The sequence below is a fragment of the Hyaena hyaena genome, unplaced genomic scaffold (genome assembly GCF_003009895.1).
Source record: "Hyaena hyaena isolate Hyena2069 unplaced genomic scaffold, ASM300989v1 scaffold_192, whole genome shotgun sequence".
Lineage (NCBI taxonomy): Eukaryota > Metazoa > Chordata > Mammalia > Carnivora > Hyaenidae > Hyaena > Hyaena hyaena.
Window position 1 is genome coordinate 2,209,364 of NW_024080825.1, and position 21,259 is coordinate 2,230,622.

Below are 21,259 nucleotides of genomic sequence, written 5' to 3' on the forward strand. Positions count from 1 at the left end.
CCCACTAGTCTGCTAGCTGCCCTTGGTAATTGTGTTGCTTTAACAACATGTATCTCTTTGGGAAATTTAGCTGATGATAGAAGAGTTATAACAGACTTTATTATTTTTAATCTTCCGGCTGGGAAAGCACTCTCTGGCATAGCAGGGTATAAGGGTGTTGTATAGGCTGCGTGTGTGCATGCAGATGTGTGAAAGGTTGAATGTGTTTGTATATATACGGGTCTGAGCATCAGAAAGATGTATGTCAACTAGAAAATGTGAATGAATGAATGAATGAATGAATGGTATCCATTGGATATTTGAAACCGGAACTTTGACTTTCTGTTATATTAAGGCAATTTCTAGCTTTCCAACATTATGAGTACACATTGGTGTTCATTAAAAATTTAAGTGCCCTTGATAGGCACAGAGCTGGTGACAAAATGGGCACTTAACACACTATTTGCTTTGACCCCCTGATCCTGAGTCCTGCTTTTGTATGTCACAGGCTACAGCTTCATCTGTAGGCACGACTGCAAAGATTCGCATACAACTCCTGGATAAGTCCTGTATAGAGGCATTTAGGCACGGTTGGCCATTGTCAATGACGGAGTTGCTTTAATGTAAATTTGTTTTTATGGGGATTCTGCTGCACAAATGTGTCTCCTTTTTCTAAGAAATTGTTCGCAAAGCTTGGGGACATGAGCCTTTGTTACCTCCCAGCCTTCCTTTTTACTAAACGTAATGAGTGGACAGAGTAGTCCCTCTGATCGGGTTCTCCACAGTACGATGCTGATTAAGAGAGTAAACCCCCTGGAACCTCCCGGATGTATCAGTTCTTTCAGATGTTCTTTTGAATTCTCCTTGCCCAGTTGGAAAAAAATTAAGTGTTCATGGTTTGAAATTTTCTTTTTCACCAATAAAAAGAAATGAAGTCATAGCTTGTATGTAAGACCCTTTCTTCCCCCCATTGTCAAACCCTCGCCCGGTGGTACCATTACAAGTTAACTTTGGTTTGATTCTGCAGGTATATAACAGAGTTTGTAAACCTAGGCAATGTTTCAGCTCTACGCACTTTCAGGGTACTGAGGGCTTTGAAAACTATTTCGGTAATCCCAGGTAAGATGGCCCGGGGTTGGTGTTAGGTGTGGGGTTAGGGCCCTGACGTGACGTATTGTACTTTTTGTTTTGTTGTGGTTTCGTTTTTTTTCCCTTCGGTGTTCTGTGTTCGTGCCTGTGTTTGTCATTTGTGTCTGTGTGTGACCTCCCTTACTACAGATATGTGACAGAGTTTGTGGACCTGGGCAATGTCTCAGCGCTGAGAACATTCAGGGTTCTGCGAGCTTTGAAAACTATCTCTGTAATTCCAGGTGAGAAATTTTATACACAAGACCGGCCGCCTCATCTTCTCCTTCCCCTCCATTCATTTGTTCACCACATCCTAAAGCTGGCGTCAGCACAATTGGTATGGCCTTGCACTCCGCATGTGTTTCCCGGGAGACGGCCTCCGGGGTGGCCTGTCGGTCCTAAGGCAGTTTCAGCGACAGCGCTTCTGCCAGGCATGCAGCCCCCATTCCACGCTTTGACGAAGCACGTGCTTAAACATCACTTGGATCTTACACTCTCTGAAAAAAATTGTCACAGAGCTAGCCGTCTCTCTGAACGTAAATCCTGTGCTTCCTGGCCTCATGGAATTACAGTAATTTTAGCATTCACTGGCATCCCATTGCTTGCAATTTCTAGCCTTCCTGTCGCATGGTTTGCGGATGGGATGTTCTTCAATGAACTATACTTCTATTGTTACTGTGTTAATGGAATTGTTTAACCACAGAAGAGACTTACCCCGTTGACTAGTCCAGTGTGGTAGCCAAATTGAAGAGCCTTGGAGTTAGGGAACTGAAATTTAAGAATCACTGTCTATCACATTCTGTCGCTATCTGTTTCACTGGAGTAAGAACCAGTGGACATCTGCTATATGTACATTCAGAGACCATTTGCAAACACAAATCCCAACGAGAGCTTGTGCAGATGCTGGTAAAAGCTATCCAAGGTAAGATAAGAGACGTACATCTGAATGTGTGGGCCAACAGAAAGGACAGAAACTTGAGAAGAAAAAAAAGGAATCCGTGGGTGGTTGAGAGGTAGTTAATTGACAGTCTTTTTGTAATTTTTGCCATTTTATTTTTGGTCCTGGTTGAGCTGGCCCAGTGGTTTGGGTCCTTTCGAGGATCAGCGGAAAGTTTGCAGACCCCTCTGAAACCCATCTGTGGACCCCAAGCTAAGATCCTTAATTTAATCTCAATCCTTACTACCGAGTAGTGCGTAACTATTTTTTTTAAAGACTGGTTTTCAAAATCTGGAATGGAAGATATTTTAGTTAGTCTTGCGAGCCTGAGATATACTGGCAGTAAAGTGACAGAAATCAAGACTGTGCGGTTGCTGGTTGGACTTTAGTGGTGTTCAGGGGTTTTCAGGGAAGACTCCCAAGAGACCAGGCTTTTTAGTGCAGTCTTGTCGGAACAGGGACATGAAGAACAGAGGCATCCTGTTCCTGGTATCACGTGGCTCTTCTTGTGGCTGACTCAGAAATACTCCTCTCTTCCCCCTTTCAACTTTATCTAAATATCAGACACAGAGAGAGGGAAGCACAAAGGTAGAATCCTGGAGAAGGCTGGCTTGGAATGTGGCTTTCTGAGAACCCCAAGGAAGATAAACCTCAGTTTCTCCATTTACAAATTTGGGCCATGAAGTGGGCCAGTAAATTCGGGCCCGACCAAAAATGAATACCTTTCTATTTGGCAATTTGAGCTTTCTCCTTATCAACCAGGGGCTGGGTGTCAATCAGAGTATATTCTTCTTGGGCACCTGGGTGCCTCAGTCGGTTAAGTGTCTGACTTTGGCTCAGGTCATGATCTCACGGTTCGTGGGTTCGAGCCCCGTATCGGGCTCTGTGCTGACAGCCAGCTCAGAGCCTGGAGCCTGTTTCGGATTCTGTGTCTCCCTCTCTCTCTGCCCCTCCCCAGCTCGTGCTCTGTCTCTCTCTGTCTCAAAAATAAACAAACATTTAAAAAAAAAAAAAAGAGTATGTTCTTGGCTAAAAACTACAACCCTGACTTAATCAAGGTTCGGTTCCTAGCCATTTTACATCCGTTTGACAGAAAGCACAGTTCATTCTCTGGGCAGCCTCATGCAGCTCATTGATGGTGGCTTAACCCTTAGGCAGGCCTTGTCTTACTTTTTAAGGCATCTGGAGTACCAAGTCTTTACTTTCATATTTCCTTTGCTCTCTTTCTTCTCTGGCCTCTTTTAAATATGATCCTATGTTTTCTGCTCACTTCCCCCAACGTACTCTGCAAGGCATCTGTCTCTTTATGTTCTTGTGATCTTGAAACTTCTCTTCCAGAATTAAATTGGAAAGCTGCATTCTGTTCACTAACTAGGGCAGCAGATGCTATCTCTGGTCTAGCTCTTAGCTTCTGACTCTGCTGTATGGATAACTTCTGACCACAGCATTTTTACAGGATAACTCTTGACTGGTCCCGCATTATTTAGCCTTACCATTAATCAATCAACCTATCTATAAAATATATTTATAAACACATGTCTCTAGTATTTACAAACACTAGTAGGGCTCCATAAATGATTTTAGTGTAGCAATTATTATTTTAAAGAAGAAGCCTAAACTCAAGGAAAGGGTTTGGGTCAGGGTTTAGACCTCAGCTGGATGATTTGAAATAGATTCCTGATTCCTGTTTCTAGAAGCACCTCGACTCGAGCTGGCTTTGCAAAGTTAACTGGGATGGAGAAGAACTTTAAGGGATTATAAAGCCAGTAATAGATCTCTGTCAGTGAGTGGTATAATTGATACTTGAATTAAAGTGTGACTTTTTATCCCAAAGCCTGTCACCCCCTGCACTACTTATAGAGGGCTTTGCCATGTTCCTACCTGCCTGTTACCCAGTCTCCTGTCAAGGTGGGAATACCATTGTATGAGTCAGTAGACCTGACACCATTTCTTGATTGGAAATCTCAGTCATTTTTTTCCTCCATTGTAGAGCCGGGCCTCAGTTCCCTCTTTGCGAAAGCCACTGTCTTGCACACCAAGTCTTCTCCTGGATCACTTCAGTGGGATTCATCTCTTTGCCTTTTCCTTTTCCCAGCTTGACGGGAGAAACAGCAGCAAGAGCAAGCACAGAACTGACGTGGGGTCTGCAAGATCCCCCGAAACCCCCAGCTCCCTTCATGAGAGTCTTCCTTTCCTGGAGAATTCGCCACTCACCTGGGCCAACACTGCCTTCCCCCTTAGCACCTTCAGTAGATATTTTAGATGTGTCAGGATGGTCAGGACTCCCAGGAGATGGGATAGTGCGGTGCGTCCGTTCGCTCCAGCCTTTTGGATAAGAGGTGCTTTGATTTAGAGCCTTCCTGTGGCTTAGAAAAGACCAAACCCACATTCTGACCCTTTTTATTTTCTGACTCAAGACCTAGACATGCATCACACATGGTTTCCCTTTTGCTTCAGAGAGCTTGGCTTAAAGAGCAGTGCTTGCAAACTGTGTCCTGGAAGGGTCCATTACAGAAAGAGACCCTTTCTACATTTTCTTTGGTCTGGAATTTGCCAGATTCAACTTGACACTGAAGTGTCCACTACGTGGAGACTTTTGTCTTAAAATTTTGTTTTTGTTTTATATTCATTTGGGGCCCAAGCAGAAAAATGAGCTTCTGAGTGATTTCATCTTCTCCATGCTCTGGCCACATGCCCCAGGACCGATCTGCCCAGAGGTAGGGCGGACATCTCAAAGCAGGTGTCTGAGGGTTTTCCTAGAGAGTGGCATTGAATGGTGTAAATAAAATGGGTTGGGAAGGCCTTACTCGCCAGTTGCTTCTCATTTCTACCATCATTTCAGTGACTCCTGAAAAGCACCACCTCTCTCTTTGCCCAAACTAGTTTAATATCATTTTGCTGTCTTTAGAGTTGTAATTTCTTGATCACTTTTCTCTTTGATTTTTCATTCCTGGGCTTTCATTTCTGTTACTTTCTCTACTTACCTGTGGTATCAGATAAGAAGTAGGAAAAATGATGGGCCCTTGTTCCTCCCACCCCCATATTCACAAAGAAACCATTTTCTTTAAATGTGTGCATTATGAATATGACAATTTCTGCTGCACAGTGAAGGGGGATAGGAAGTGTTTTCAGACTATATTTAGCCTCGTTGTTTCCTTTACAGTATTCTAGTTATTAATCCAGTTGCTTTCATATTTCTCCTTCTCCCACATTGCCTCTCAGAAAAGAATAGCTAAAGTTTAACACAGTGGCCCTCAGTGAGGAAACACTGAAGTCTCATAGGGTCCCACCAATCCACCTTTGGGAGCTAGTTTAAATTTCGCTAAGACTTTGTGATATAAATCTGGTCATAAGTACATAAATCTCATGCCTCCAGGTCTCTCCCAAATTGTTCCCAATCATGAATATCATTGTGAGGTTTGAACCTGCAGCGAGAAAATTGGCCTGGCACAAATTTACCCTAGGACTTGTCTGGACCAAGCCAGACTTTGGGAATTGGGGAAACTTATTTCCCCTGGAGTGAGAACTGCTTGTTAATCCTCTTGAGGCCCAGGCCTGTGTGAGTTTTGTAGAATTAGCTCGCGTTGCTTCAAACCAGCTAGATTTTTCAGCCACGAATCAGGAAATAGAAATTTACTTTATCTATAATCTGGCATAAGCATGGTGAAAGATTTTGATCCCAGCATGCAAAGCTGGTTTCTCTGGACTTGGCACAGAAGCAGGCTTTGTTCATTTGTTCAGGGGATGGCTGGATGCCACCAAAGGTGACAGGAGGCTCAGAGGTGCCTTTGGACCTAGAGGCCTCACCTGCTTCTCACAATTCTTTAAATGTCCCAACTTCCTCCCTGGTAGCTGACATTTCTGTACGTTGGGTCCAGCTGTCTTTTCTTGATCTACAGTAAATGTTTTAACTGCTTCTGCTCAGACACATCCCAGTGCGAGTTAATGTTAGCCTCTTCCAAAAGTTCTTGCTGTCCAATTTGCCCCCACGTGGCTTCTGTTGCACACTCTGTTGTGTAGGAGTTGTTTGAAGGAGCATTCTGCTCTGTTTTGGATAATCAGTTTTCAGTCAGTATCTTGCTGGTTCTGGTGTGTGGCATTGTGAGCCAGTAGAAGAAGCAAGGCAACTTCTCCTCACAGCCAGCACAGTGGCATTTTCCATTCTTACATGCATCAGGTCAGAAATTCTGCCAGCAGCTTCATACTTCAGTGACCTGTGTTGGTGATAGCAGGAAGTGCTTTGGCCTGGCTGCATTTACTGGAGCGTGTCAGTTGCTGCTGGCAAGGCTGTAGAGCTTGAGCTCAAGAAATACATTATGTGAAAGACCATCAGGTATGTAAAAAGATGCTCAGGATCACTAATCATTAGGGAAATGCAAGTTAGAACCATAATGAGATAGCACCTCACATAAGTTAGAATGGCCATCATCAAAGAGACAAGAGAGAGCAAACACTGGGCATGAATATGGGGTAAAGGGAACCCTTGCACATTGTTGGGATTAGTAAAGTGGTGCAGCCACTATGGGAAACAGTATGAAGGATCCTCAAAAATTAAAAATAGAACTACCATATGATCCAGCATTTCCACTTCTGGGAATATATCCAAAGGAAACGAAAACACTAACTCAGAAAAGATATCTGCACCCCATGTTCATAGCAGCATTATTTACAATAGCCAACACATGGAAACAGCCAAAGTGTCCACGGATGCATCAATAGTGTTGTGAGATATATAGATATAGAAATAGATATGGATATAGAAATAGATATAGATACACACACACACCCACACGCATACACACACACACACACACACACACAATGGAATATTATTCGGGTATAAAAAATGAGAAAACCGTACCATTTGCGACAACATGGACGGAGCTTGAAGGCATTTATGCTCAGTAAAATAAATTGGACAGAGGAATGTATGATCTCACTTATGTGTGGAATCTAAAAACAAACAAACTCATAGAAAAAGAGATACAATTTGTGGGTACCGGAGGGAGAGTGTGTGGGAGGAATTGGAAGAAGGTGGTCAAAAGGTACAGACTTCCAGTTATAACAGAAAGATAAGTACTAGGGATGGAATGAATAACATGATAATTATAGCTAACACTGCTGTGTGATATATAGGAAAGTTGTTAACAGAGTAACTCCTAAGAGTTCTCATCACAAGGAAATTTTCTTTCCTTTGTTTCCTTTTTTCCTCCTTTTTATTGTGTATACATGAGAAGATGGATGTTAGCTGAACTGACTGTGGTAATCATTTCATAGTCATCTCACATTTCACATCATGATGTACGCCTTAAACTTCTACAGTGATGTATGTCAATTATTTCTCAATAAAACTGGGGAAAAGAAAAAGAAATGCATGCATTGATAGCACCATCTCCCTAACTTGGCACTGATTTCTACAAGTATGGCCATTCACCATCATGGGCCCTAATGGAAAGAAGAAGAGTCTTGGCTGAGGCCAAATGATCCAGTGACCATTTACATTTAGTAGTGCCGTGTAATTCTGCATCTGCCTCAGGTTGCTAACATCACATCACCTCCCCTTTCTTCCTGTGGGACCTGGATGAGAATCTTGGAGAGTAAACTTTGTAGACGGCCATCAGTAGTGTTATTAGTGGTTATTGTTGCTTAATTGAGATTTGTTTCTGTGATCACCTGTATACCTAAATGCCATTTCCAACTTAAGTTTCTACTTTAAACTTCTCGAAAGCTGAAAGAACTCTCACCAGGGAGTTGATCTAAACCTTAGGCTTCAAAACAAAACACTTGAATTTTTTTTTTTTTTTTTTTTTGCTTTCTTGACTCATGTTTACAGATTTCTTCAGCAGTGACATCTGGGTTATGGAGAAAAGATTTGAAACCAGCTGATTGAGAGCATTTAGGTCTATTCCCAGGAAAGTGATGAGTTCCGTGTATGATTAGTATATTAGTGGAACATCTTTGGTTGCAAGTGAAAGGATATATGAGTACTTCAGGGAATCTAAGGGCTAGGATGCTCTTGGGCTTCTGGAAGCCAGTGAAACCAGAATGCAGAGTCAGAAAGCTCCAGATACCAGGAAGTACTTTGTCTAATGTTTTTTTTTTTCTCTCTCCATGCATCCATTTCCTTTTTCTATCTCTTAGCTTACTAACTGCCTTTACTTCTCAGACGTATCCTAACATAATGACAGAATAAGGCTACCACTTAGTTCCCAAATTTATGTTATCATTCTTTACACTTGAAAGCACTACTGGACTATCTCTTGTCCATTCTAAATTCCTGGAGGAGGGGTGCCTGGGAGGCTCAGTCGGTTAAGCATCTGACTTTGGCTCAGGTCATGATCTCATGGTTTGTGAGTTCGAGCCCCAGATCTGGCTCTCTGCTGTCAATGCTGAGCCTGCTTGGGATACTCTGTCTCCCTCTCTCTCTGCCCCTCCTCCCACACTCAAAAATAAATAAACTTAAAACAGCTTGAAATTTAAAATGAATGAATGAATGAATGAATGAATAAATAAATAAATAAATAAATAAAAAAAAAAAAAAAAATACAAGAAGAAAAGAAAAGAAATTAAGAAAAAAAAACAACCAAAAAAAAAAAAAAAAAAAAAAAAAAGAAAAATACAAAAAAAAAAGAAAAAAAAAAACCAAAATTAAAGAAAAAGGGAATAAAAAAAACAAAAAGACAAGAAAAAAACAAAAAAATACCAAACCAAAAAAAAAAAAATAAAAAAAAAAAAAAAATAAAAAGATTTTAAAAAATTAAATTAATTTTAATTTAATAAATAAATAAATAAAAAAAAAATACCAAACCAAGAAAAAAAAAATAAAAAAAATAAAAAAATAAAAAGGATTTTAAAATTTAATTTAAAAAAAAAATTAAAAACCAAAAAAAATAGATAAAAAAATTTTAAAAAAAAAAAAAAAAAATAAAAAAAAAAAAAAAAAAATAAAAAAACATTAAAAAATAAATTAAAAAAGAAAAAAAAAAAGAATTAAAAAAAAAAACCAAAATAAACAAAAAAATTAAAAAAAACAATAAAGGGAAAAAAAAAAAAATAAAAAAAAAAAAAAAAAAGAAAAAAAAAAAATAATAAAAAAACAAATAAAAAAATAATTTTTTTTTTTTTTTTTAATCATGGTTTGACTTTGAAAACAGAGCTGTATAATTTTAGGAACCTAGAATTGAGTTGTTGACCCAGTATAGACCCGCCTCAATCAAGCCAAATACAATGAAGGACTTTCCTGTGCCTCAGCAACTTAGGAAAATAAGGCCCATAATACTGCAACAACTTTCACATCCTGACGGTTGCCTCCTCTTTTATACCACCAGTATCTTCTTACTTGCCTGTGTGTCTATGATATAGTTTCTTGGGGCCTTCAAATAAAAGGCTGAAATTTCAGCTACTTAATCTGAAAAAAATAAAGATCTCTGCCTTATTTTTAAAGACTTTTAAAGAAGATTCTTCATTTTTCCCTCCACTGCCCAGTGCCACATACTCCTGTGTTTATCAACACTCTGTATATGGGAAGAAGAGACTAGGTGGAAGCTCGAATGTGTTCTGATGTTCAGTGGGTCATAACTAGTGGCTGAGCCAAGACCAGAATTCCTGCTTTCTGGATTCCCTATCTAGTGCTCTTTTTGCACAGCCTTATGAGGAGAAACAATCAGGTTAGAAATGTCCTGTGTCCTGTGTCTTGAAAGTAGGCAAGCTTTTCCTAATCCTTTTGGTAGCCACAATCTTCACGGAAGGTCTTTTCCATAAGAAAGCACAGGCCTTGCACACTTTTATATCTCTGCAGTCTTAATGTATAGCTCTTTTTTCTTTCATTTATCTTAGAATCCTTTCAGGTTATATTGTGAGAGGAAAGAAAACTTCTTATTCATTTGCTCTTTCAATAAAAATATATTAACTGAGGGGTGCCTGGCTGGCTCAGTGGGTTAAGCGTCCAACTTTGGCTCAGGTTATGATCTCATGGTTCTTGAGTTCGAGCCCCGTGTCAGGCTCTCTGCTGTCAGTGCAGAGGCTACTTCGGATCCTCAGTCTCCCTCTCTTTCTGCCCCTCCTCTACATGCACTCTATCTCTCTCTCTTTCAAGAATAAATAAACTTAAAAGGATATGTGTATATATTATACATTTTATATATATATATAAAGTGCATGCTTCATGCCAGATCCTGTGCTTCTCACAGCATGAATTATTATTATTGGACTTGGATAGAAAACTATCAAATGCAACTTTGAAAATTCTAAGTGGTTACTTGCAAAATACCGCAAAAAAAAAAAAAAATCATGTCCATACCCCGACTTAGATCACTGTACGAGGCTAGCCGTGTAGTATCATGATCCAGTCATATCTCTGAGGAGGGCAAAGGATATGTAACAATGATAGCGTCCAAGTGTCAAGTGCCAGGTACTGTACTTGGTATTTTATCTTACATTTATTACCTTATCTAAACCTCACAACAGCCCAGTGAGGGGTTTTGTAAATACCTTTTTATAGATGAGTCAACTGAGGTTCAGACGAAAATAATTTACATTTGAGTCTCTGCTGTGTACCAGGTGCTGTGTTAAGTGCTTAAATGAATCATGCTTAATCCTCACAACAGCCCTGTGATACTCAACTACAATTACTCCCATTTTAAAGATGAAAAACCTAAGATTCCAAGAGATTAGGCAAATTGCTCAGGTCACACAAGTAGTGGTATAACTTAGTTACGAGGAGTAATTCTATACCTCGCTTCACACTTCACAGCCAAGCTTAGGACTTCTCCTGAGTTTCAGTCTGCCATTCCTGCCTTCAGAAGTGGATCGGGAGTACAGTCACTCTTGAGGCCTGTGTGTCAAGGTGCTGTGTTTGCCTCCCATCTGCCCTGGTGCACTGGCATCCCTAGAGTGCTCAGTTCTTTTCTGGCTATGTCCTGGGGATGGCCTGATGCCCGGGCATTCCCAGAAGAGCCTCACACAGAATCCATTTTGACCCAAACATCAGGAGCCCACAATCATGCTCTCCTGTGGCCCCTATCACTGATCACTCCGTGTGCAGTTAAGAAAACTACCTGCAGATTCAAATTTGAACCAGTGGCTTGCATTTAAACCTCAAATCCAAGAGGGTTATATGTTTTTTATTTTGTTTTCAACCTAGGACAGAAAAAAGGTCAGTTGTAGAGAACAGGGCATATATGTGATACAGAAAAGGTGAGGTGTATTTGTAAATGGAAAGATGAACCGTAAATACTGGATTGCATCTCCAGAGCTCTTGGGAAAATATTTATCGTACTTTCTCACTACTTGGCTTTTAAACTTTCCAGTACTTCTCTGTCCAACCAGGAAACCTCCTCAGTCCCTGATTTTCCCATTTGTTTATTCAGCAAATATTTACTGAGTACCTGCCATGGGCTAGACAGTCTAGATAAGGCTGTGAATGAGACAGATATAAATAATTAATTATAACTATGATAAATGCTACAGAGGAAAATATAAGGTGCTATTGAATTATTAACAATAATGGAAGGAGGGAGAAGAATTGTAAAGTCAGGGAAGACTTTCTGGAGGATTTGATATTTAAGCTGAGCCCAAAGGATGAATAGGAGTTAGGTAGGTAGGACAGGGGAATGAATGCAAGGAAGCATTCCAGGCATAGGGAACAGCATGTAGGAAGGCTCTGAGGCAAGTAAGAGCTTGATTCATTTGAGGGGCTAAACAGCAGTCAGACTCAGGAAAGTACAGGAAGAAGAGAGCTGTGTGTTGGAGAAGGAACTTTCTTTTTAAAAATTATTGAATTTAGAATTGATACTTCTGGAGAGATTGGTAATATTGCTGACTCATTGTCATTCCCATGGCCCAAGAGACAAAGTGGCCCTGGTTTGAGGGTGGTGCTGTGGGGAGGAGTAGAAGCCAGTAGCCTAGAGGGAGGATAGGGGAAGAGGGGGAGGGTATGAGGTGACTCTGATTCTGGGGCTTCTATCTCCGCAGGCCTGAAGACCATTGTGGGTGCCCTCATCCAGTCAGTGAAGAAGCTGTCAGACGTGATGATTCTGACAGTGTTTTGCCTGAGCGTTTTCGCCTTGATTGGACTGCAGCTTTTCATGGGAAATCTGCGAAACAAGTGTGTTGTGTGGCCCATAAACTTCAATGAGAGCTATCTGGAAAATGGCACCAAAGGCTTTGATTGGGAAGAGTATATCAATAATAAAAGTAGGTGGGCCCCTTCGTGCAAGAAGTGCAAGACAAGCCTGTCTCTTGTTTAGGTGGTCCGAAGCCATCACTGGGCATTAAAAGTAGTTGGGGCTGAAAAGGAATCCAGTACTACTGAAACAGCCTGAGGAGCTTGTTCCCTTTCCTTGGGGTAGGATTTGTTCAGAAGTGCACTCTGGCGTTTTTTTTTTTTTCTCTCCTTTTAAAGCCAAAAATGAAACTATAGCTTTTCTCCCATCAAAGTACTAGCCAGGCCCGACCCTGCTTAGCTTCCGAGATCAGATGAGATCGGGCGCCTTCAGGGTGGTATGGCCATAGACGAAACTGTACCTTTTCTGCAGGCACTCCTAAACTTTTGCTTTGAAAATCAGGCTTAGGAGTTTGATAAAAATACCGTTTGCTCTAGTTGGGTAAGCTCAGATACGTAAACATTTAGTTCAGAATATGCATGGTAAGCTCTCTTAATATTACTAAGACCTCATAGTCGGTCTGGTGTGGGGAGTCAGGTAATCGCTAAGTAAGCATTTGAACCTATTATAGTTAAAGAGTTTGAATCATTTCATTTCAGGAATCAAACCACCTGGGTCTTATGCTAAGGAACGTTTGGTGTGGTGGTACTTATATAAAATGGGGAACAGTGGTACTTATATAAAATGGGGACCGGGGCACCTGGGTGGCTCAGTCAGTTGAGTGTCCGATTTCAGCTCAGGTCATGATCTCGTGGTTCATGAGTTTGAGCCCCACATCGGGCTCTCTGCTGTCAGTGCAGAGCCTACTTCGGATCCTTTGTCTCCCTCTCTCTCTGCCCCTTCCCTGCTCACACATTCTCTCTCTCTCTCTCAAAAATAAACAAATATTTTTAAAAAAAGTTTTTAATAAAATAAAATGGGGAAAAGTTAACAATACCACTATTAGTCACTTCTGAGGAATAAAGGCAGTTAAGTAGCCGTAAGAAAATGTTGCGAAGGGAATTTCAGGGGCACATACAGGAAAGGGAAACCTGCCTTCTAATTTAATATAAGACACGGTAATGTGATCAGTGAGGATTTTCGTTTGTCGTGGATAAAGAAGAAGGATAGAAGGCCAAAGTTGTACAAAGGAATAAGGAGCTCAGAAAACTCACTTTTAGACCCCTTAATTTCAAGTCCCAGAAACTAGCATATAGATTGGAAATATGAGGGGAAGTCAAGTGTGTGTGAAAAGAGCATTGTATTAGGACGACATGGTAGCATTTTTAAGTATATATATGAAAATAACAGGGAAGAATTTTTATCAGGTTCTCCTCTGTCAGAAAAGATTTATGCGAGCTAAAATCAACAACCATTTCTGCTGGGGCTAATGAGGAATAGTGTAACTTGATTCTCTCATTCACTTGTATGTGCCTTATTCATTTCCTGCCTCTTCAAACTTTTCTAGCAAATTTTTACACGGTTCCTGGCATGCTGGAACCTTTACTCTGTGGGAACAGTTCTGATGCTGGGTAAGTGGCTCACCTAATTTTATTCTTGTCCCTTAAAATAATGTGTCAGATGAAGATGGGCAGTATTTTCACTTTTCTTTGTGCTCATATAGTAGATCCTAACTGGGTCTGACGTATTGGTTGGCTCAGATTTTCTTTCTGTTTCATATTTATTCGTCCAAAATTGGCATTTCACTAGTAGGTGAATGTGACTATAGTCTCAAGCCAAGATAAAAAACGTAAAAGGCTAAGAAGGATGGCATCTACAACCCCAGGTATCTTGCCTGTTTCTGATAGATTCCCATTGTCTTACACTACAATTAATTAATAACGTATATAGCAGGGACACTGTCTTGGTGATAGATTAGTACCAACGATGACCGGAAACATACTAGGCGTGACGGCACGGGGAAGGGAATGAGTAGCAGCATAGTAATTTTTTTCCATTTTTAAAAAAATTGTGGTAAAATACACAGAACATAAAATTTACTCTTGTAGCCATTTTTAAGTTCAGTGGCATTAAGTACATTCACATGGTTGTGCAGCCATCCACCATCCAGCTCTTTCCTTCCTCCCAACTGAACCATACCCATTAACCACTAACTCCCCATTTCCCCCTCCCCTCCCATTCCACTTTCTGTCTCTATGATTTCGACCGCTCTAAGTCTCTCATGTAGGTGAAATCATGCAGCAGTTGTCTCTTTGTGACTGGCTTTTATCACTTGGCATGATGTCCTCAAGGTTTATCCATGTGACAGCATCTATCAGAATTTCCTTCCTTTTTCATGTTGAATGATATTCCATTGTCTGTACAAACCACATTTTGTTTATCCATTCAACTGTCAATGGACCGTATTGTAGTTACTGTGAGTAACGCTGCTGTGAACACAAGTTAATACAACATAACAACATAATAATAACAACATAATGCAAATCTTGATTTTGCTGATTTCAGCTCTAAGACTTTTGGCAAGCCATTTCACTTAGCTGACCTTCAATTTCTTCATCCATAAAATGGAATTAATAATTCACACTTCCTTCAAGGGTTATTGATTGTAATGATGCAATTAGATAACATATATAAAAAGGCTTTGGAAACAGAAGGTTACATAAAAGTGAGGGTGTCACATCATTTTCTAGAGTATACTGGTCCTCTAGGAATTAGTATTTTAAGATGACCATGACAACTAGATGTCCATTTAATTTCTATATCAAAGTAGATACCAGAAGTTGCATTGAAATACATATCATATGAGTCTAAAAGCAGGAGAGCTGGTAAAAGTGAGGTCACTGAAATTCCCAGTATGACATAGGTCCTCTTGGTGAGTGTTAAGAGAATAAAGATGATGAAGAGGAACTTCCAGCTAGCCATGTGTCATTTGGGATCATAGCTAAGATGAATTTGGTTGAGTTGCACATCGGTATGAATCTGGGACAGTGGTTCTCAAATTTTGGTGTGCATACAAATCATCTCTTTAAAACGCAGATCCCGGAGGGCACCTGGGTGGCTCAGTCAGTTGAGCTTCGAGTTCAGCTCAGGTCATGATATCACAGTTGGTGAATTCCAGCCCCACATCAGGCTCCGTGCAGTCAGTGCGAAGCCCACTGCAGATGCTCGGATCCTCTGTCCCCCTCTCTCTGCCCCTCCCCCACTTCCACTCTCTGAAAAATAAATAGACATTTTTTTTTAAGATCCAGATTCGTGGCTCCCATATCCAGAGCTTTTATTCCTACTCTGGGTAGAACATAGGAATCAGCAATTTAAAGAGGCAAGCCTGGTGATTCTGATCCTAGGCTGTCCCCAAGACCTCATTTTTTTGAAAAGTTGACCTTATTTTTGTAATACCTGTATTTTGGCCTGACTTTCTAGATGGTTATTTGTTATCTCCATAGTCATGGAGATGACTTATAGTTGATGAATTGGATAGAATTATGTTGAAAAGCCCCAAAATTCCTTTTCTTTCCTCAGGCAATGCCCAGAGGGGTACCAGTGTATGAAAGCAGGAAGGAACCCCAACTATGGCTACACAAGCTTTGATACATTCAGCTGGGCCTTCTTGGCATTATTTCGCCTTATGACCCAGGACTACTGGGAAAACTTGTATCAGTTGGTAAGTAGTAATCCCTCTTCTTTGAGTGCTGCTTTTTTTTTCTTTGGTGACAGAATTTGTATAAAGGTATGTGGGCTTGAAGACATTCTGTGTAAGAGAACTTCAGTGAAGATATTATGCAGGATCTTGGGATATTATTTCTCAGAGTCGGCTGACTTACAAAATTAGTTGAATTCTCCCAGCTCTTGCCCCTGTCTCTTTAGTGCCCAGTCATGTAAAACTTGTAGAGGCTCACAGCCTTGACAGCCTTTTGCCTGGCCTGGGAATCTGCTCTCGGTTTACTTCCTGTTGTTTCACCAGACCATCTGCAGTATTTCTCTGCTCAGATTTTTGGCTTAGGGAGGCTTTTTAAGGAACATCAATTAAACATACTGTACAAAGCACTAGGCTAGACATTAGAAAGATAAGATTTCTATCCGCAAAGACCTGGGATTCTAAACATATCAATATTTTTGAGATTTGTAACATATGTGGACTTATTCAGATAGGTTGTGACAGATTAAAAAAAAAAAAAGGTCTGCCATTCTGTTGGCCTACATTGGTGATTATGGGCAAGTATTTTAACTTTGCTGCTGGTGATGGAGAAGTAAGTCTAGGTGATTGCTAAGGGTCTTTCAGCTTAGAAATTCCATGATAATTCATTGTTTTCTGTTTGACTCTGGTGTTTGGTGATGCCAGTTCAAGAATAAGAAACATGTTGGGGTGCCTGGGTGGCTCAGGTGGTTAAGCATCCAACTTTGGCTTAACGGCATGATCTCAACGGTTTGAGTTCAAGTCCTGCGTTGGGCTCTGGGCTGACAGCTCAGAGCCTGGAGCCTGCTTCAGATTCCGTGTCTCATTCTTTCTCTGTCCCCCTCCCCCACTTGTGCTTTATCTCTCTGTGTCTCTCCTTCAGGCATGAAGGAATGTCTTGAAGGGAAGCTTTTTTTTTTTTTTTTTTAATGTTTATTTACTTTTGAGAGAGAGAGAGAAACAGAATGCAAGTAGGGGAGGGGGGCAGACACACAGGGGCAGACACAGAATCTGAAGCAGGCTCTAGGCTCTGAGCTGCAGAGCTCGCACCCATAAACCATGAGATCATGACCTGAGCTGAGGTCAAACACTTAACTAAGTCATGCAGGCCCCCCTTGAAGGGAAGCTTCTAATTCAGAGCCCTTCTAATTCAGAGCCCGTAAGGAATTCTTACTTTCTATTGAACAGCCTAGAGTTCTCTCAGGTTCAAATCTTTCTTGTGAAACATATGTAGTTGATGCTAAGTTCCATTAAATATTTGTAGTTGAAAAGAATAACAGTGGGGGTGCCTGGGTGGCTCAGTCAGTTAAGCGTCAGACTTTGGCTCAGGTCATGATCTCGCTGATGAGAGTTCAGGCCCCGTGTCAGGCTCTGTGCTGACAGCTCAGAGACTAGAACCTACTTCGGATACATGTCTCTCTCTCTGTGTGCCCCTTCCTCCACCCCCTCAAAAATAAACATTAAAAAATTTTTTTTTATTTTTTTTACGTTTATTTATTTTTGAGAGACAGAGTGTGAGCAGGTAGAGCAGAGAGAGAGGGAGACACAGAATCTGAAGCAGACTGTAGGCTCTGAGCTGTCGGCACAAAGCCCGACGCGGCACCCGAACCCACAGACTGTGAGATCATGACCTGAACCAAAGTCAAATACTTAACTGACTGAGCCACCCAGGTGCCCCTAAATATTTTTTTTAAAAAAAGAAAAGAATAATGATGAAATCTAAACAGAGTGAGTTGCATATACATAACCTAAAACCCAAGTTTCTTTGATGTCTCTTTACTCACAGCTAGTGAAAGAAATAGTCCTAGGATCCTCCTTCCTACTTTTTTCTCCTCTGTTCTTTAAAAACCCACCCTATTGCAGAAGGAAAGGAAGGATGTCACTCAAGATGGGGACTTCCGTTGACTTGGACCCGATTCCTAAGATGGAATTTGTCTGTTAGTGCTCTTTGAGGACCAGTAGATAAATGAGCTGAAGTCTTGTATTCATTTCTTTATACTTTATAGCTGGTTTTAGAACCAGCTAACAAAGTCAAATATAATTCTTAGCTCACAGCATTTTCCCCTTTAAAAAAAAAATCAAGCATTTTTCCACGAAAGCAGTGTATCAGGAGTATGTGGAAATGGAGGAGGACTTTTTCTGTCACAAGGCATGGGAGATACTAATGACATTTACTCTGAACTGAGGCTAGAGGAAGCCATTTGGCCCCTGGGGGTGCTAAGTACTCTGCAGTGTGAAGGCACACCCACACCAAGGTCCTGTTCTGGCAGAAATGCAGCGGTGCCCCTGCAGAGGACTGTTACCCATGAACTCGCTTCTGCCTGCTTCATTTGACTCACAGCACTCAGAAAATGGTCTTTGTCTGGGATGCCGGGGTGGCTCAGTCCGTTAAGCATCCGACTTCGGCTCAGGTCATGATCTCACAATTCGTGGATTCCAGCCCCGCATCGGGCTCTGTGCTGACAGCTCAGAACCTGGAGCCTGCCTCTGGTTCTGTGTCTCCCTCTCTCTCTACCCCTCCCCTGTTCGTGCTGTTTCTCTGTCTCAGAAATAAATAAACATTTAAAAAAAAAAAAAAAAAAAGAAAAGAAAATGGTCTTTGTCTTTACAGACCCTGCGAGCTGCTGGAAAAACATACATGATCTTCTTCGTCTTGGTCATCTTTGTGGGTTCTTTCTATCTGGTGAACTTGATCTTGGCTGTGGTGGCCATGGCTTATGAAGAACAGAATCAGGCAACCCTGGAGGAGGCCGAGCAGAAAGAGGCCGAATTCAAAGCAATGTTGGAGCAACTTAAGAAGCAACAGGAAGAGGCACAGGTTGGTGATCAGCGTCCTGCCGGCCAGACCGCCGTGACTCAGGCCCAGCCTGATTTGCCACTGCAGTTGATCTTTCCTAGGCACATTGTCAATTAGAAGCCACCAATCTGGTTAAAAGGACCCAAGTAACAACTGCAGATGGCTGGCCCGGTTATTCCATTCGTCTTCACGGCCACATAGTCTGTTGATATGATCTCTGGTTGAATTTCTCAACTGTTTAGTGTTCAATTGCTAGGGTGGCTGGGAGAGGCGGTGGGGGGGGGGGGGGGGGGCAAGTGGCCAGAGCAGTACATGTCATGCTTCCTATAAGCACAGCCTTTTTGCTGAGGCAATCATTAGCAGCTCCTTCACACATTCTCTGCGATCGTGGAAATATTGGTTGTAACGGAAAAGAAGATCCAGGTGAAAGAGTAAAGTGAAATGGGAAAAACAGTCTAGTGATCCCACCACCCTAGCACTTTGCTGTCTGATCCTTGTCCAAACATACATGCGTTTTGACACTGTTGGGCCCATAAGGTATAACTGGGTTTCTTAGCATTCGTGTTCAGAGTTGTCCAGAAGAAATCTTTTGGCACCAAGAAGGCAGCCACATTCTTGTCAGAGATACTTCTGAGGATAAGCCCAGAGTCGATGCCCCCCAGGTTCCGCTCTGATTGCGCAGGGCTGCGTGCCCCGGAACAGACGAACCCAGGAATGGAGACAGCCAGGTCCAGGCCGCCGTCTCCTCTCCAGGCTGGCTCGCCCTCCTCCTTTGCCCCTGCCTCCGCTATCCATGGGAAACGATCTGCACTGATTGCTTGGCTCCTTGCGGCTGCAGTTAACTGCTTCTGACTGGCCTGTCACTGTGTCCCCCGACCCCCGCAGGCGGCAGCGATGGCCACCTCCGCAGGCACGGTCTCAGAAGACGCCATAGAGGAAGAAGGTGAAGAAGGGGCAGGCTCTCCACGGAGCTCCTCTGAAATATCCAAACTCAGTTCCAAGAGTGCCAAAGAAAGGCGCAACAGGAGAAAGAAGAGGAAGCAGAAGGAACTCTCCGAAGGAGAGGAAAAAGGGGATCCTGAAAAGGTGTTTAAGTCAGAGTCGGAAGACGGGATGCGGAGGAAGGGCTTTCGGCTGCCAGACAACAGAATAGGCAGAAAGTTTTCCATCATGAATCAGGTAAGCTGCACTGGGTCAAATAAGCCTAAGAAATTCTCCTTTTGCTAATCTCACTTGATTGTCACATTCCCCGCCCCGCTTTTGCTCTACATTTTCCAGCCTCTTCCCTGCATCCTCAGGTCTGCCTCTCCATGGTCCATACTGTCCTCTAGAGGGAGCGTTGTGGGCGTGTGAGGGCCGTCCTCTGCTCCAGTGCTGCCCCCGTCTCTCTGCTCTGGGCCAGCCCTACGACCGCGTGATCCCCTCGGGTAGCCTCCCTGCAGCCCTGAAGTCCCTTTCCCACCAGTAGGCCTTCCCTTCTACCTTTCTCCATAAGCGTTGGAACATCAGAATTTAGCTTTCAAACAGCTCTGTTTAAGAATTGCATGTAATTGTAGGTTAAAGAAGAATAGACCTGAAACTCTAGGTCACCTTATTTGAGTGTGGCAAATTCTAGTAATTAATTATTCTAGATATATGGTGTCATGCTGATAAATTAGCCTGTGGTGGGTTAAAGGCCTCCAGTTGTTCCCAACTTTGATAAATGGGGAAACTAAGAGAAAGAGAGACGAGGGGACTTACAGATAGTTACTGAGCACCCTATTACTATAAATATCACCACATAACACCTATTTTGGGATTTCAGAGAACACTACCAAAATCCGGTTCTGAGGCCATTAAATTCCCAATTTTAAGGCAATGCTAGAAAGTTAGTATGGCATGAAATAGACTACAGTTACCGGTCTCCTGGCAGTGTGCCCAGTGTCTTATTTCCCAGAGATGACCATTGTGCCTCTCCCTGACACCCTTCCCCTCCCAGCTCAGCCTCTGCCAGTCCTATTCACATGGTCACAGCAGAATCTCGTAGATCCAGCCCCTTATTCCCACCCTCTTAGCTCAGTCTTAGTTCAGGCTTTTGTATTAGTCTGTTCTCCCGCAGTTATCCACTGCGGGTTTGTTTCCTCTGATCATTCTCCCTCTCCTTTATGTTGTGTATACCGTCAACCCAGAGCTCTCATGATTCACCACCCAGCAGTTACAGAGTACCTACTGTGCATCAGGGATTATGCTGACTCCCAGCGATTCATGGTGGTTAAAACGCTGTCCCTGAGGGGCGCCTGGGTGGCTCAGTCGGTTGGGTATCCAACTTTGGCTCAGGTCATGATCTTGCAGTCCAAGAGATCAAGCCCTGCATTGGGCTCTGTGCTGACAGCTCAGAGCCCAGAGCTTCTGATTCTCTGTCTCCCTCTCTCTCTCTCTCTACCCCTCTGCCACTCACACCCTGTCTTTCCTTCTCTCTCAAAAATAAAGAAACATAAAAACATTTAAAAAAAAAAAACACAGTCCCTGACCTAAGGAGCTTATAGCATAATGGAGTGGCCACCAAAACTTATTTCTATAATAGCATGGATGGGTCCATGTTTTCCCGTAATTGAGATAAGCTGGAGTGTTTTAGAGGGCACAGATCTACCATAATCCGGAGA

General features: G+C 42.1%; 1 protein-coding gene across 2 annotated transcripts in view; it reads left to right on the plus strand.

Moving 5' to 3' along the window:
• The window catches only part of SCN8A (sodium voltage-gated channel alpha subunit 8), a 122,982-nt gene that overhangs the window by 30,260 nt on the left and 71,463 nt on the right, over positions 1-21,259 (plus strand). For both annotated transcript variants that reach the window (XM_039241351.1, XM_039241350.1), the window contains exons 5-10: positions 1,258-1,349; positions 12,017-12,238; positions 13,655-13,718; positions 15,667-15,808; positions 18,432-18,638; positions 19,503-19,796. In XM_039241351.1, coding sequence (XP_039097282.1) covers positions 1,258-1,349; positions 12,017-12,238; positions 13,655-13,718; positions 15,667-15,808; positions 18,432-18,638; positions 19,503-19,796 — 1,021 coding nt within the window. The remainder of the gene's footprint in view (positions 1-1,257; positions 1,350-12,016; positions 12,239-13,654; positions 13,719-15,666; positions 15,809-18,431; positions 18,639-19,502; positions 19,797-21,259) is intronic.